General features: G+C 42.5%; 1 protein-coding gene across 3 annotated transcripts in view; it reads left to right on the top strand.

Annotated features, from left to right (window-relative positions):
- Nucleotides 1-15,965, top strand: part of ULK4 (unc-51 like kinase 4) — a 219,601-nt gene extending 203,636 nt beyond the window's left edge. For all 3 annotated transcript variants that reach the window (XM_025147506.3, XM_418812.7, XM_004939465.5), the window contains exons 36-37: nt 12,930-13,018; nt 15,609-15,965. In XM_025147506.3, coding sequence (XP_025003274.2) covers nt 12,930-13,018; nt 15,609-15,693 — 174 coding nt within the window. In that variant the 3' untranslated portion in view covers nt 15,694-15,965. The remainder of the gene's footprint in view (nt 1-12,929; nt 13,019-15,608) is intronic.
- Nucleotides 15,966-16,135: the final 170 nt, after the last annotated feature.

The following is a 16,135-nucleotide window of genomic DNA, read 5'->3' as shown; positions in this document are numbered from 1 at the left end:
GGTGGCATTTTAGAACCTAGATGAGCTTTTGGTGGAGTCATGGAGGGATGAGGGAGACACCTGTGGATGGTCAGCACCTTTCAGTATTTAGAGACCGTATTACCTCTTCCTGGACTAAGGGGCACTTTTTTTCTGGATTTTTACTGGGGTCTAGCAAAGAGGCTGGCATCCTTAGTAGAGCAGTGAACTCAGTAGAGGGATCCTTTGAAAGACTCAACAAAGGACTCCTCTAGCCTTTCCCATTCCATGCTCTGGTGGTTTCCTGTCCTGCAGGTAGGAAGTAATTGCCATGGAGCTGAGAGGGAGGTTCCTGCTGGGAGAAGGGCCTTGGGTTAAGGGGTGGAAGGAATACTTTTGGGAGGGAATGGGGAAAGGAAGAAGGCTGACTGAGGGAAAAGGCTCTGCTCCTACTGCATCAATTAGTGTGTGCCCAACCCACTGATTCATACGCAGGTAAGTCAGTCCATCTCCATGTGCTGGCTGTGGGTTTGGTTTCCATTGTAGCCATTTGAAATGAGTAGCCATGTCATGTTCTGGGAGCAAAGAGCTTTAGGCCTGGGAGGTGGACTCTTAGTCTGACCCAGTCCAGTACTCAGCAAAGAGTAATATTTGTATGTCATGCAGTTCATCTGTTCTAAGTCCCATTAGTAAATGAAGAATCATAGTATTAGGAGTTGCAAATAGTTCAAACAAACGTATGTAGAACAGCTGTGACTAGTAAGTATATTAAAATGATATATTTACTATAATCTATAAGTGAAGCTAGAGTCTGAATTCACTGGTAAATAAATGTTTGGAAATGATTAGTTTGCTTTTATGAAATAAGAGAAGACTGAAGAGTGCTACATTATGAGCAGCTGACATGTGATAATAACTACTTCAGAAAACCATAATAGGAAGCTGTCTGACTCACATCTAGTGATGGCTTCTCTGTAAATTATAAGTCATTAAAACCCAATATGTCTACCCTGGGACTTAGTAATTTTTACCTTACTGAAATACTTCATTTCCATTTTCCTTAGTAGCCTTTGAGTCTGAAATGCTTATTATAAGCAGTTTAAGGAAAGTAACTGTGATCTAAACCTGATCCAGCAAGCCAATGCCTTGTTTTATGTTACCGTATTGAGGGATAAAAAGTTGATTTAATTATTCTCATTGTCAACTCATTCCTTGGTTTCACGGCAAACAGTTTCAAATTCACTGGCAGTTCAGCATTCTTAAAACATGTAAGGTAAGAATATCACCTCTCTTGCAGATCATTAGATGACCACCAGATGGGTGATCTTTGTCTTGGATTGAATTTAAATCCACAGTGTGGATGTGAAAGACTTGATATCTCATTAACAATCCCTTGATCCACCCAGTTCCCCTGGGTGCTGTTTTAAAACGATAATCTCAATCATTCTTCAAATCTTTATAAGCAATCAGTAACTCTTAGAAGATAAAACTTTTCCTGCTAGCTCTACAAAAAAAAAAAAACCCAAAACCAAATGAAAATCCCAACAGGTGAGCAAGAGGCTTTGATTAGACAGGTATTCTTTTTAAGTCAGGTTTAGTCATTTTAGATTTTGTTTCTGCATGCTTCAAAATGAGCTAACTAATTTAGATTGGGTTGAGTGCTTGAAATAGAGCAATAAATCTTTACTTTAATCTATGAAATTATTTTTAACCTGACATCAGTGTAACTTCCAGGTACCTTAACCTTTCCAGAAAGGATCGTAGAGCTGATTAAACTTCAAAACTCCACCGTCTAGCTTAGATGAATATTTCCCTTAATAGCGTGCCAATCACATTACTCGTTCTGTGTACTGTGTGGTCAGGGCCTTTGTAAGATATTTGCCGAAAGTTGGAATTTCCAGTGTAAATAGGAAATGGAGTTTATTACTTTTCATGGAACAATGATGAGATCATCATATCAGCTTTGTATTGTGACATGATTAAGTTTGCACCGTGACTCAGTTACCTTGTCCTGGAGGACAAAGTTATCAAATTGACTGCCACTGTGGGTATGGGAGCAAAAGGCAGTATCGCGTGGCAGACATCCAGATGTTCTTTCTGAGTCTGAAAACATTGTCTTTCCTTCTTAAAAGAGCACGATGTGAGTGTGTATGACTTCTTTTTAATGAGGATGTCTGCTTTCGTTTCCATAACAGTGTTAATATTTAAATTATCGACCTAATCAGGTTAAGCATACGGACCGCACCATCTAATTTTAAGGCACACCTTGTTCATAGGAGTTGTGCAACATGAAACTGGAAACAATGATGTAATTAGCTGCCTGTCAGCAAAAATGTCTGGAGGGTTTTATCTATAAACCTCTAGGAGAAAGCAAGCTGCTTTATAGAGTTCAAAATGCTGTATTTGGATCCTGTGTTTGGGTACTGTGTGTATTAGCAGCGGTAATAGTACTCCACGACTTTCTTCTCATAGTCACAAAGAAAACGAGGGCGAAAAATACCCAGTTCACATCCTGATTAGATCATAGCTGAAAGCTGTGCTGTCGGCAGCCTTTTGTACACAGTTCGATAGGATTGTCTATTCAGCTGAAGCCAAAGCTGCGGCAGCGGCAGTGCTGTAAGCTAAGTGTAAGGTTCACCGCCTGACCTGCGTGGGCGAAGTTTCTCAGAACCCCTGCATTCATTAGGGTTGCTTTTAGCCAGTAGTATCCATTTCTTGAACACCAATTTCACACACAAGATAAAAGCAAAAAGCCGATGCATGTGTAAAATAAGAGAATGTTTGTTCATCTGCTGGTACTCAAATATAACGTATTTTGAGATAACAAAAACTACAAAGAAGAATTTTCTCCCTGAAAGACTTAATAATACAACTCAAGATTGAAGTTTAACTTGTCTCAGCAAGCATCTCATGGCCAAACAAACAATACATCACAAAGCTGGTTAATGTTGAGCCACGGCAGCTGGACTCATATTTATTATACTTTTCAATAGGACTTGCTTGACAATTTTACATAAAAGTCACTTCCTAAATTTTTTTCTTATTAGACATTGCCTTCTAGGCTGCTTGTTCAAGATAAGCATCAAAATGATGATGTCAGTCTTTGTATTATAGACTTACAAAGAGAAACAATCTGTCTTCCAATGAGTGTTCTCCGATCCAAATTAAGCTGTTAACTTTCTATAGGACAAAGGCTTTTTAGCATGGCAATTCTGTGCAATTTGTGTCTATGGAAGGCAAGATTCTCCCTTTGTTGTGGACTTGTTTCTTCACCAGGAAACTTTTGTCTTTTTGGTTTTCTGCCTCTTAATCTCCACCTTTTAGTGGCAAAGGTCTGTGAGCTCACGGTGATATAAGAAGGGATCTTATTCTGCTGTTCCTGTTCTGGGGACAAGAACCACTGGCGATGAAATGCAGCAGCCAGCTAGGGCAGTGATTCTTGCCACTTAAAAAGCAAATAAACAAAAAACATGGCAGCTAAACCCAGCAAAAGTCACTTGTTAAGGCCCTGGGACCGTGTTACTAATAGATGATGTAACTAATTTCAATTGGAGTGTCTTTTATAAAAATAAAGGTGCACTAAAAATGTTGTGCTAGCATCTTTCCTCTGTTGGTAGTTCAGGATTTTATCACTTACAGAGCTTTCGAAATAAGAACTTCCATCACAGTACCCTCAAGGCACAGATGTTGAAGGAGCTGTTGTCCCCCTGCCTGGAAATTCATTCTCCCTTGCCTGATGCAGCACAGCTGATTGTTGCTCCCAGGTCTTCTGCAGCATGGAATGCAATGGGTTATTGTAAATCACCATCAGTGGTAGTTTGAGTTAGCCAACTTAGTCATGATGTATATAGATGTCACATTCTAGCTAAGCGCATGGTAATTTCTTAAACTGTTTAAACTCAAGTGGTTGTGACTGATTAGTTACTTAATTGCATGGTTTTAATTTAGCTAAAATTTGTTTGAATACACAATGAATACACAGAAGATAAGCTGGGGTATCTGTGATAACTCAGTACCAGACAGCCTTCTATGTAATGAGGAAGAACAATTTAAGTAGCTAGTTTGTAATTTCTTTATTCATTTGTTGACACTGTGATAGATGCTTCCTTACTTTCTCCCACTTAGATGATCACAACTGGGCAGTGACACCAGAAGGAAATATCCCCCATGCCCATGAGCTGCACACACAGCCCCTTCCCTCATTCCATCTGCCATCAAGTGTTTATGCAGAGTTGTCATGTGCTGCCCTTCTTTTTAAACTGTCAGGGATGAGTTACCAGCAGCTTGAGTTTGCCCTTAAATAAAATGAACCTTGGTCTTCTGTGACATCTTTTTATCAACAGTAATACAGTATATTACCATTCGTGTCACTGGTTAATGACATCATGTTGGACCTGCAGTTGCTGTGTCTTTTCACTTTTGTTGTTGATAGAAGACTGCCAGGTTGAAGAGCTTGATCCTTTTTGCTCCCTAGCATAATAAGAGCACTTCTTGCATGTGTTGGAAATGTCAGCTGATAAGAAAAGATTAAGATGCCTGTAAAGCATTGTACTGAGAGTAAAAAAAAGGTGATTTATCTTTTCTTTGCAAGTTTCTGCTCTAAATCATTTAACCTTGTCTTAGGGCCCTTTTGTTTTGCAGCTGCAGCAAAGAAATTCTGCAATGTTTACATTTATCTGTATCTTGAAATATGACTATAAAGAACAGGAAGATGGTATTATGTTGGGGGCAGCTGCAAGGATTTCTTTCATATGTAGACTGCGAGGAGCTGGAACATAGTGAATTGACACAGGAAAGCTTCTCAGGATCTATTCATGACTAATGAATGTGGTCATCAGCCAAGTGTGGGTACCTGTGAGCTGAGGTATGTAGAGGAAAATAGGTATGAAATGATGAGATCGTTAGCTGCTTGATAGCACTAAACCAGCTGTACTCGGGGTGAAGCATATGGAGTCTGAACAGAACAAAAGGGCTAATAGTGACAACATCCAGAATGTGAGTGACAGAATTTGTGCTTCTCTGCAGGGGGAGCTGCAGTGAGCAGGGATGACCTCTGATGTAAGCTCTTACTTGCAAGATGGCATATGGAGGTATTAATTCTATTTAGTCTGTTTGGAATGAGGAGTGCAAGTCTGGAAACGTGAGTGTCTGTCTTGGGTGCAGAGTTGGGCTGCCATTTTGGTGATCTTTCATGACTGACATTAAAGTATTTAGTCAGTCTGTACTGGATGATCTCTTATAATGAGGGGAATCAAGTACGCAACCTGCTCTTCAGAGAGGAGCAAAAAGAAGTGTTTATTCCAGCAGCTGGCAAGCTGTGGACTTATTCCTGTGAAAAGTTTCTTACCTCCTTCTTTGGAAACGTGTTCGCTTCTTGAGAGCCATCCCTAGGGATTAGCTGTGCTGGTGTTTCCATGCTGGGAGCCCAGTGTGGTTAGGAATAGATACAGGAGCCATCCAGAGAGCAGAACTGTCACGGTCAGCAGTGAGGAAATGTGCTCTGTTTTCACACAGACAGATGTTTTCCTTCTGATTGTACAGTGAAGCCAAGCATTCTGAAACCTGCTACCTGTTTGATTCATCATTCAAGGCCAGCATAATTCCCAGTGACTATCACTGTTGGTTTTATTTTTTGTTATGGAGTCCTAATTCATTGTTTCTGCGGGCACAAAAGTATTGCTGGACTCATTTGGTGTTTTGGTGCACTGTAATTTTACATAGAGCAATTCTGTTGAGATTGCCCAGCTGTGTCATCTGTTGGGCTCATCACTATTACTTCCTTTTGACCTCTTCTCTGTAATTGCACACGCATGACTTACTGCTGTAAAGATACCTAAATTCAACTGTGCTCATTAAAAAAAACAAACAAACAAAACAACCCAAACAAACAGGAAAAAATGGATAGACCAAAATGATTCTGTTTGAGGTCAGAGAGGACCGACTAGGTAGCTGTTTGCTTTCTGCCAGGCAGCCAGAGCCATCTGTCACATGACAATGAGCAGACAGATTTTAGAAGTTCATTTGGTTTTTATGACCGTTTTTACAATTTTATGCAAATTGAACCATTACATAAAGCATAATTTTTCTCAGAAATAGATGGTTTAGAGACTTATATCCCTGTTCAGTCATTTACGTATCCAGTTGCTTTTTATACAAAGCATAAAAATAATGATGCTTTTCTCCTCTAATAAAAACTCTCCAGACCTATGTTTTCTCTTTTTCCACTGTATGAAGGACTGTCCATTTCTGGTACTAGAAGAAAACCTCAGGGCTTTATGTCCAAGTTTTATGTGTCCATACGAACTAAGCCTATAAAGGCTATGAAGGAATTAATGTTTAATGCTTTAATATTTAGCTTAAACTCATAGTCTGTAATGATTTTTAAGGTTTTGTCACTCTTTTTATTCTTCAAGTATTTTTCATATTCTGTGTTATTTTTAATATAATTCTTGATATTTTTTCTATTCTTGGAACGGTAAATCTAAAACCTGAAGTCAAGTTGTACAGGTTTTTAGTTGTTGGAGTTCTGTATCCGAATGATAACCAATGTGAGCACAAAGTTCTTCTGCTTCATCCTCAGCAAAAGTTAATGCTATAAAAGGGTTCTGTCCAGGGGAAGCCTGAATTGCACCAACAGGTCTGTACAAGGACAGTTTGACAGCATCCGCTCATACATGGCTTCATGATGGTGCAGTAATCTTTATTTTTATGAGGAGCATTTTAAAGCAAAACCAGCCTGTTGTTGTTGTTCGTGGGTTTCTTTTTATTTTTGAGACCATGCATTGAAACTCAGATTTCTCCAGTAAGTACTTGGCAGTTCATAGGGATTTAGTCAGTTCCTTTATGCATCACAGGCATGGCTGCTCAAGTGTTTGCGTCCTTGGATATGTGTAAGCATTTATGAAATTGCTACTTGCTTGGTTGCTTACGTACTTTTCCTGTATAGTAATTGCCATTTAAAGGTCAGAACTTTCCAATATATTCTGGGTGTCACTGTTTTTCCTAATAGTGAGAAGATGAGTTATCTGTAGTAATGATTCTTACCCATACAAGCATAGACACATCTGAAATTATTTTGAATCGCCATAACATGAAATATGGGAGTGAAAGATCTGGGGTTAGTTGTATTAACTGCTATGCCCAGAAAAGGAGGCCATCCCTAACTTCTGGAGCATATGTCAATTAAATTTGGGTATAAGTCCAAACTGTGTAGTCAGGCTGTTTTGTGGTTTCACAGGAAACTAAGTGGTAGATTTCTCCTTTTCTTTTGTATGGAGGAATTCATATGAGACCGGCAGGTGTCCAGGAGTTGTTGGACTCCTCAGATACAGCGAGACCTATTAGGGGCTTGCCAGAGTGTACAACTCTGTCCATGGCCCTTTTTGCTAAAGCTGATGTTTGGGGCCAGCAGGCAGTGTTTGGGCAGACTGAAATTAGTCTGAAATGATACCTCATGGAGCTGTCAGCGTGCAGATGATGGATGAACCTGTGTTTGTGGGTGAGGTCACCAGCAACACGGTGGCAAGTGTTTATTTTTAATGTCACGTTGATGTTGGGCTTTCTAATGTGTACTGTGGAACAGGCTGTGCACATTGGAACAAGCTGCCCAGGGAGGTGGTGCAGTCACCGTCCCTGGAGGTGTTCAAGAAACGTGTAGATGTGGCACTGAGAGATGTGGTCAGTGGGCATGGTGGAGATGGGTTGGAGTTGGGCTAGATGATCTCAGTGGTCTTTTCCAACATTAATGTTTCTATGATTCTATGTATAATGTAACCCTGCAACACTGTGTGGAAGTCTTCTCTGTCATCTTGGAGCTACCATTTGCTGGACAGGACTGTGAGTTATTTTTGCTGATGGGGTTGTTGTGGCCAACTGGTTCTAATGGATGTAAAGAGATAGTGCTGTCCACCTCCATTAAGTCAAATATTCTGAACTCAGGTGCAGAGGGTAGAAGCTGTGATAATGTCTATTTTCTGGGTTATAAAGACATGCTGTATTTTCTGAAAATCATTTGAGAGCACTGTTAGCACCACCACCAACAAAAATATCAGAAACCCGCATGAGGCTGGGAGTACACTTCAGTTCAATAATTACCCTGAGGTTTTATGAGTCTTCTCTAGTGCTTATAAAAACTGCCCACTCTGAGGGCATAGTCTAACCTTATAGCAGGAGTGTGCCTTTGTGTGTCTTATGCATATGCTGTAGGACCAAAAATAGCATCAAAGTGTAAGGTGTCAAGGAACACTTAAAATCATAGAATTGTAGAATGGCTTTGGTTGGAAGGGACCTCAAAGATCATCCGATTCCAACCTCAGTTCCAAAATCAATTAACAGTGATACAATGGGAGCAGACCTGCCTTGTCTCACTGCAACAGGCCCTTGAGGCAGTGTGCTCAGCCTGCCTGGGGCCCAGCTGTCTGCACGTTAGCAGTGGGAACTGCTTTAAGCTTGGAATAAACCTGTGCACCTACAAATTACAAGACAACAAAACATATTGAGTGAAATCTTGGCCTTATCAAAGTCAAATGGAGCTTGCTGCTGACTTCAGTGGAACATAAATTTTACTCATAAAGAGGGGAAAAAAAGATTTTTGAATTCTAAAATCAGAGTTAAACTGTCTAACGTAGGGTTTTTTGTCACAGGCACCTGCTTGTTTTCACATGTATTTGCAGGATCTGAAGGCCACAACGTCTTTCTGTCTGCAATCCCTGGCTATAGTAGTGCTTGCCAAAGCACACCTGGAACACTCATGCATTTGTAACTTTCATTTCTTGTTTTTATGGTCCAGCAACATTGCTCAGGCCTGTTCAGATGAGTTGGCAATTAGTAACGTAAATATAACTTGTCTGACTTGATTTGTTCTTCCCACACACATTCTGTCTGTCTCTCTGTGGCAGAACCATTTGTAGAGAGAAGAGTAGCAAGGAAGACTGCTCTAATGGGATGGATGTCAGAAAGGTGCTCAGACCTTAACATGAGATCTCATACATGATGGAGAGCAACAGTACTATGTGGCCACCCTTGTGAGTGCTCTCACTTGCACTGATCTCTCCTTGAGCATATTCTTGGTCACAGCACTGCTCTGTAAGAGGCAGTGGCTGAGTGTTACTGTCCACAAATAGTGAATGACAAACCAAGGAACGCGCTTTGTTTGATTCTTGCGCTGCCTGCAAATAGCTCAGTGGAGACAGACTGCAAGAAAAAGTATCTTTAAATGCCCTGAGATGGGCACAAGAGGTCAGCAGCATGGGGAGGTTTTCTTCTCCAGCCCCATTTCCAGTGATGCCGTTCCATTTGCTTATTCACTGGGCTGTCACATTGGCTATGGTGATGCTTTGACAACCCCATATATTGTGACATTCATTCGATTTGTTCATGTCCTACATAGAACCTCAGGTAATGCACAGGAAAGAAATGTGATTATTCTGACTGCAGCATGAGCCAAAGCTACAGCTCCTGTTCACAGAAGGACCTAAGGACCTCTGGGATGTGCAGTGCCTGGGCACGTGCTGCTGTCACAGTGATGTTAAACCTGTGAATATCTGGTGTTTGGTAAACCAGCCCATGCACTGTCAGTGGTTGCTCCCATTGCTAGCAAAGCTGAGTGAGAAATTCAGCTAATTGATCCTGCAAAATAATTGGCTTAATTGCATTAAAGCTTGAGGAAGAAGTAGGAAGCATCACTTTGACGTTAAAACATTGAACCATGTTTGGGAAAAAGCCAAGTTTATGTGAAAGAACGTTTATGAAGTGGCCTGATTGTGTCTGTGTGTGCCACTGTTTCAGAGAGATGAGGCCTGCAGTTTCTCTAAACCTCCAAAAAGCAGAAGGACTGTCGATGATCCTTATGGGTCCTTTCCAACTCGGGATATTCTGTGACTGTATAATGATATCTTTCTCGTCAAAGCGGTGACAGAGCAGCTTACTGCAGGGTCATTTTTTAACTCAGTCCTAAGTTACAATATTTGTGAATTTTGACTAATTGGGGGAAGTATGGTGAAACTGGAGGCCTTAAGAAAAGTAATTCTCTTAAGTTTCCATGTTTTCTTGAAAATTGAGTTGCAAGAGTTTCTTAGGCCAAGAATCAAAGATTTCTCAATTCATTAGCAAAAAATCGAGTCACAGAATCGTTAAGGTTGGAAAAGGCCTCTAAGACTATCTAGTCCAGTCGCCCACCCGTCACCACCATGCCCACTAACCAGTGCCACAAAAGCATTCTTCCTTTGGGTGCTTCATGCTGTCTCCTTTCCTGCACTCACCCTCAGCAGCCCCGCAATGCCTGGACAGCTACTCTCAAATGTAAGTAATACTGATCTTTATGTATCAATTATGGAACTCTTTATGACTCATCCCTGCTGAATAGAACTGAAGAAAGGAAAGTTTCAGAATGGTTATTAGCTTAATAAAGGAAAGTCATCTTGAAATTCTTTTAAAATTGCAATGAGTGTGCAACTAAACTGAGATTTAATTACATTCTAAATTAATGGAACAGCTATTGATTATGTGATCGAGTATGTGTTGTAGCCAGCCCTAACAAATCAGCATTGTTACAAGAGATCATTAAAGAAGTTGTTAAAATTCTAACTGAAGTAGAACTGGTGTGGATAAAGGATACGGAAGTGCTGGGAAGGAGAAAGGCAATGAAATGCATGAGGAGTACATGCAGCTCCAGAAAGTTTGATTGCTGACAGCTTGATGTGTTAATTTATTTTTATCTGTGGAACAAAATGAAGACAAAAACTGAGCAATCTTTTAATGCATTAAGAAGTCTGTAGAGTGCTGCTGATTCAGTTCCTGCCTTGGGGTGCCACCTGCACTGCTGGCAATGCATCACTGCAGTATTTTCTAGGTAGGGGAGATTTAGGCTAGATATTAGGAATAAATTATTTACTCAGAGGGCTGTGAGGTCCTGGCACAGCTGCCCAGAGAAGCTGTGGTGGTGCTCCATCCCTGGAGGCACTCAAGGCCAGGTTGGATGGGGCCCTGGACAGCCTGGTCTTGTTGGTTGGCAGCCCTGCCCACAGCAGGGAGTTGGGGGTGGGTGGGCTTTAAGGTCCCTTCCAACCCAAACCATTCTGTGATTCTATGATAATAATGGGACGAGGCTCGCTGCAACACAAGAAAACTTGTAGTCAGATCCTAAAACTCCACAGGACTAAGACATTAATTGAAGTAGAGCATTTCAGAATTAAAAGAAAAATAAAACAAAAAAACTGATATAAGGCTTTATAAATGAGCGTGTTTTGAATGGTTGATGTGTAATGCACAGAGGACAAGTTGTTAAAAGAACACAGAGGTGGTACAGATTTCAGCACCTAAGTGTTTGGGTTTATTAGAACTAGAGATACCAGTAGCCTTTATTTGACATCTTAACTCTATGAAGCATGATCCAGGTTTCAGTGACTGTTCTCCTTCAAATGTGTGAGATAAATGGGGGGAATGAGCATGAGGGGTACCTCAGAGTTGGTTGGAAGTGTTTAGCAGAGGCTGGGAGCTCAATGGGGAGGAACAGCAGTGTCTTATTTAAGTTTGGAGCACTTCCCTCTCTCAGCAGCCATACTGTTACAGTTTTGTGTCTTTGTCCTGAAATTCAGAACTCAGATAACAGAATGTCTTTTGCAGCTATGTGATGTGAATTAAAGAAGAATGGATTACTGAAATACAATGGATTGCTGAAATGTAAATCAAAGGGTTCAGAAATGACCTCGGGAGAGTAAAAATGCCCAATAACATGTAATCAAAACCTACTAATGATTTATGCTTAGGTAATGAGGTCACTGGTTTGGTTTTTTTCCCCCCCAACACACAGGATAGATTTTAGTGTACTACAGACAGATCCCTATTCCTGCTAACAACAGGATGTTCTGATTACAGCTGTAGTGTTTGAGAATCACTGCTGATAAATGGCGGGGGTGGCAGCCCTAAGTACAGCTTCTCCTGTAATTTAAGAGGGACACTCAAAGACATGTTGCTTGATCAGTGGTAAATAGGACCAGCCGTGGCATGCTAAGGCTTAAAAGTCCTTGCCAGATTTTGGGATTAGAAGTTGTTCTTTCAGGCATTAACTCCTTCAGTATCAAAATAATCAGCTATCTGATCCTCTCCTTTTCCTTTCTGTTTGGCCAAGATTTACTTACCTTTGCAAGCAGGAACTGATATGCAACCCTTTCCTTCCCTCCCCCCCCCCGGTTTTGTGGTAGGACTGCTGCTTCAGCATCTGTCAGGTGTCCAGTGTCTGTGCCATGATACTGGGCAGGTTAAAGCTGTGTCCCCCATGGCCTTGCCATTCACCCTGCCATTGGGTCAGGGAATGTGCAGCTGCCTGTAGCTGTGTGGTTATGCTGTGTGAGGCTGGAGAACTCACAAACCAGCTGTTACAGATGAGTGGGAGAAAGCAGTCACAGCAAGTTCAGCTGTGATCAGGATGCTCTCGATACTGAAGGACATACAGCCTGGGTCATTCATTGCGTGCTCTGTCGGAGACAGCCCTGTGCAGGCAATATTCCTAATGAATGGTGAGCAGCAAGAAACAACTGAAATGCAGTTGTTACCACTGCAGTGTGACTTTCAACCAGAAAAAACCCCACATGCCCTGATGTTAAGACTGGTACAGGCTTGGTTGTTTTTTCCTAGGGTCCCCCTGGAATTCAGAATCAATGGGGTTTGTATTTGCAGTGGTTCTAAGGATGAAATCAGGGTTGGCAGACTGTGATGTGTGAACTCACACATATACAGGCATTCAGAAAAAGAACGGATTTTGTTAATTAAGCTGAGACATTTTAGACAGCCTGCGCCTAAACTTCAGCCCTGTTTGGTAAAAGGGACTTTTCTCTTGGGTCTCTTTAATGTCACATTCCATTTACAGGGGTAACAAATGCTGTAACTTGTTTCCCTCTTCCCTATCCCACAGAAAATGACAGAGAGGAATTTCTTTCTCTGCCTTTGATAAGCTCTCTTTCTTTTTGTTCCAGGTAACTTCAAACGAGAAGCGCTCGGAGAGCCTGAAGAGTGATGGCGATGCTCTGCTCCGTGCTCTGCAGAGCCTGGCCCAGCCCGCCAGGTGCGTCCCCTCGGGCTTTGGGGGCTTTCAGGATGGGATCTCTCCGCCTCCTGCCTGCCATAACTTCTCCCAGCATCGCCTCCTGCAGTAGAGGCCCCTCAGGTTTCCACCCTTGGCCCCCTCTGTCAGAGCTCTGTGGCAGATCAGAGGCCTGCTTTGATCCCAGCTGTGGCCGGCCGCAGTCAGCTGCACCGCCAGCCTGTGCTGGTGCGCATCTGTCATGTTAAACTTGGTTTTTTTTTTCCATTTTATTTTACTTCAAACAATCAGTCTCTTTTTATAACCGGACGCTGGTGCGTGTTTCTTGGCATAGCGGGCAAGATGCACAATGTGGTAGTTGTGCCCTGTTTTAAAGTAACCAAACTGTGTGGTATGCTTGCAAGCTGATTTCTTTTTTTTTTTTTTCTAAATATGCAGCTGAAGAACAGAGATGCTTTTGTTTTTAAATACCTGTGGCTTCCCAGCAAAGGCAGGAGGCTGCGGGCACTGCCAGGGCTTCCTCTGCAGGATCAGAGGTGCTGGTCCCAGCAGCTTGGCCAGGCCTCAGCTCCTCGCTGTTGGACTTTTCCTCACCTAATCCCCCCCTTGGATATACAAATGAATGAATTTGCTGTTCTCTGCACCCCAACTGTGGGCTGTTAGGCTGCATTTTGCTCCTGGTCAAAATAAGTCAGAGATCGTATTTTATAGAGAAATTCTTGAAACGCTCAGTCTGCGCAGTGCTCTTTGTGCTCCCAAACACAGGCTGGGCTGACTCCTCGATGTCACCTTGCGCTGGGAGCAGGGATGTGAGTAGAGGGGAAATGGTCAGGAAGTGGTGAGTGTGAGGAGCTGCGTGCTGGGACACACCAAGCCCATCCTGAACAGCCTATGTTCCCTCAGCTGCTGACTCATGTTTTTCATATGACATGGTAAATTATCCAACTAGCATAAAATAGCAGCTCTCCCGAAGGGAGACACTGGCACCACCACTGAAGATGACAGTGGTGTGGTAGTGGAGAAGGAAGCTTTTTTTTCTTGTTCTAGAACGTGTTTTCAATCTCTTTCATTGCATTTCAGTGTTAGATGCACTGCACAGCCCATCCAGCAGCTGGCTCTGAGTCTGCCTCTCTGACTTCCTCTAATTGTTATCTGTATATTTCTGTACTCAGAAAACCACATGCTGTGGAGTCCAAAATAAGCAGCAGTCTCCCTCGTTTGATACAAGATGCTCAGGAGACCAAATCGTAGTGTTCTGATGTATTAGGACAGGTCAGGCTCCTCTGCTTGCAGCAGTGGCAGGAAGGCTCCCAGGAGCTCATGGATTTCTTTTTTCCCTCCTCCCATTCTTTGAGGGGTGCATGTCCCTGTCCATTCATCTGCTGAGGAGCCTGGGAGGGATCTAGCCTGGATCCTGGGGGGCTGTGATGGACTCAAGCATGGATAAATGACCTACAGGGTAGACAGGAAAAGGCTGAGGTTATCATGTTCAATCAACTTTAGCTAAGTGGCCATTTTGTATACGGACATCATGGGCATTCTGCCACCTCCTCAAACTCCTCCTCGTGTGCCATCTTTCCTAGAATATCCCTTGTCACCTACTCACTTCAGCCTCCTCTTCTCACCTGTGCTTTGAACTCTGGTAAGAAGCCTTTCCGAACTTCGTGCTGAATTGGAAACATGAGCAGTGTGAACTCCCAGGCCCTGCCACCCACATACCATCACTGGGTCGGAGTGGGTGAGGCGTGTTTGCTTCACTTGTTTTTCACAGACCGGTTTCTCCTCTTTCAGTGCAGCGGAAGGAAGACAACAACCAATGGCAGTGCCATTACTGGCAGGAGCATGGCTGGGCAGCAAGCTGCTCTCGGTGCTCTCCTACCAGCTTGTAGCAGCTGCCTCTTGCTAAACTCTCTGTTATGTATTCTTGGCTAGTCAGAACAGGCAGCCTTGGGGTTGGTATGCAACCAACCCATCCTGCTTAGCAGTCAGGTGGAATTCAATCTGAACTTTATAATGTGGGATTTTAGTAATGCATTTCTCGGTTGCCAGCATGTGTGTTTGTTTCAGGTAACTAAATGTTCTGGTTTAAACTGATGCTCATTAAGAAACTGGTTTACAATGGGGACTGATCATCAGGATTTCAGGGGCAGATTTGTGTTCCCCAGGAGGAGTGTCAGTAGCTATTTGCCATCAGCAGCAACAAGGGAAGCTGCAAGTTGGCCTACTGCTGTACTTCCTGAGTTAATAATGAAGGATGGCAGCCTATAAAAAAAACTGCTTGTTTCTACATGGGAGAAAGCAGAAGTGGAGTCATTTTCCTGTCAAGCTGTGTGTGGGATTCATGGGGACGTGGTAGATTTTTATCTTCTCGTTCACGGAGGAGATTGAGCAAGGCAGCAGTTACTGTGAATTTAAACTGGAACTCATTTTTACACAAGATCTGCTGCAGGACAAAATCCCTAGTTGCGTGTTCCTGCTCAACAGGAAAACGGGGTGAAGTTGCTCAATGGGGGATGCTGAGAGTTTTCCAGCATAGATAATGGCAAAGGTGGGATTTAAACAAGTTTTCCCTTGAGAATGTCTAACAGCTGTCACTGTGTTTAATTCCTAGCTGTCACGCTGATGTTGCTGTTGCATCCCTGGCATCTGAAATTCTGAGAATGGTGGCATGTGAAAATCCAAAGCCAACCAAGTGAACTACTTTTGACCAGCCCACTGAAATGCACAGCTGTGTGTGATGCTCAGTGCTGTCCTCAATCAACATCTTCACGTGAGCAAAGCAGACCTAACACCCAGTGAGTTGCTGCTGTGTCAGAGGACAGGCATGGCTTTGGCTTCTCCAGAAGGAACAGCTTTCTTTGGGGTGAATTCTTGATTGCTATTTTACCTTGCTGGCATTGTGTGATGTAGTGCGAGTACTTGATAGCCAGAGCTTGAGAAGTGTAAATAAAATAGCTGTTTCACAGTATGGGCAGAAAGCGTTTTGCTATTTTAAGGTGTTAGAAATGCCTGTGTCTGTCTTGTTGATCAGCTGAGTGCCTTGGCTGGGCAGTTTGAGTTGTCTTACACTTGTGACATGCATTAGACAATACCTTTTTACTAGCAAATACTTTGTAGTGTGTGTGCATGTGCCATGCC

The sequence above is a fragment of the Gallus gallus genome, chromosome 2, assembly GCF_016699485.2.
Source record: "Gallus gallus isolate bGalGal1 chromosome 2, bGalGal1.mat.broiler.GRCg7b, whole genome shotgun sequence".
NCBI lineage: Eukaryota > Metazoa > Chordata > Aves > Galliformes > Phasianidae > Gallus > Gallus gallus.
Note: the sequence above shows the minus strand (reverse complement) of the source record. Positions and strands in the feature narration are given on the sequence as shown.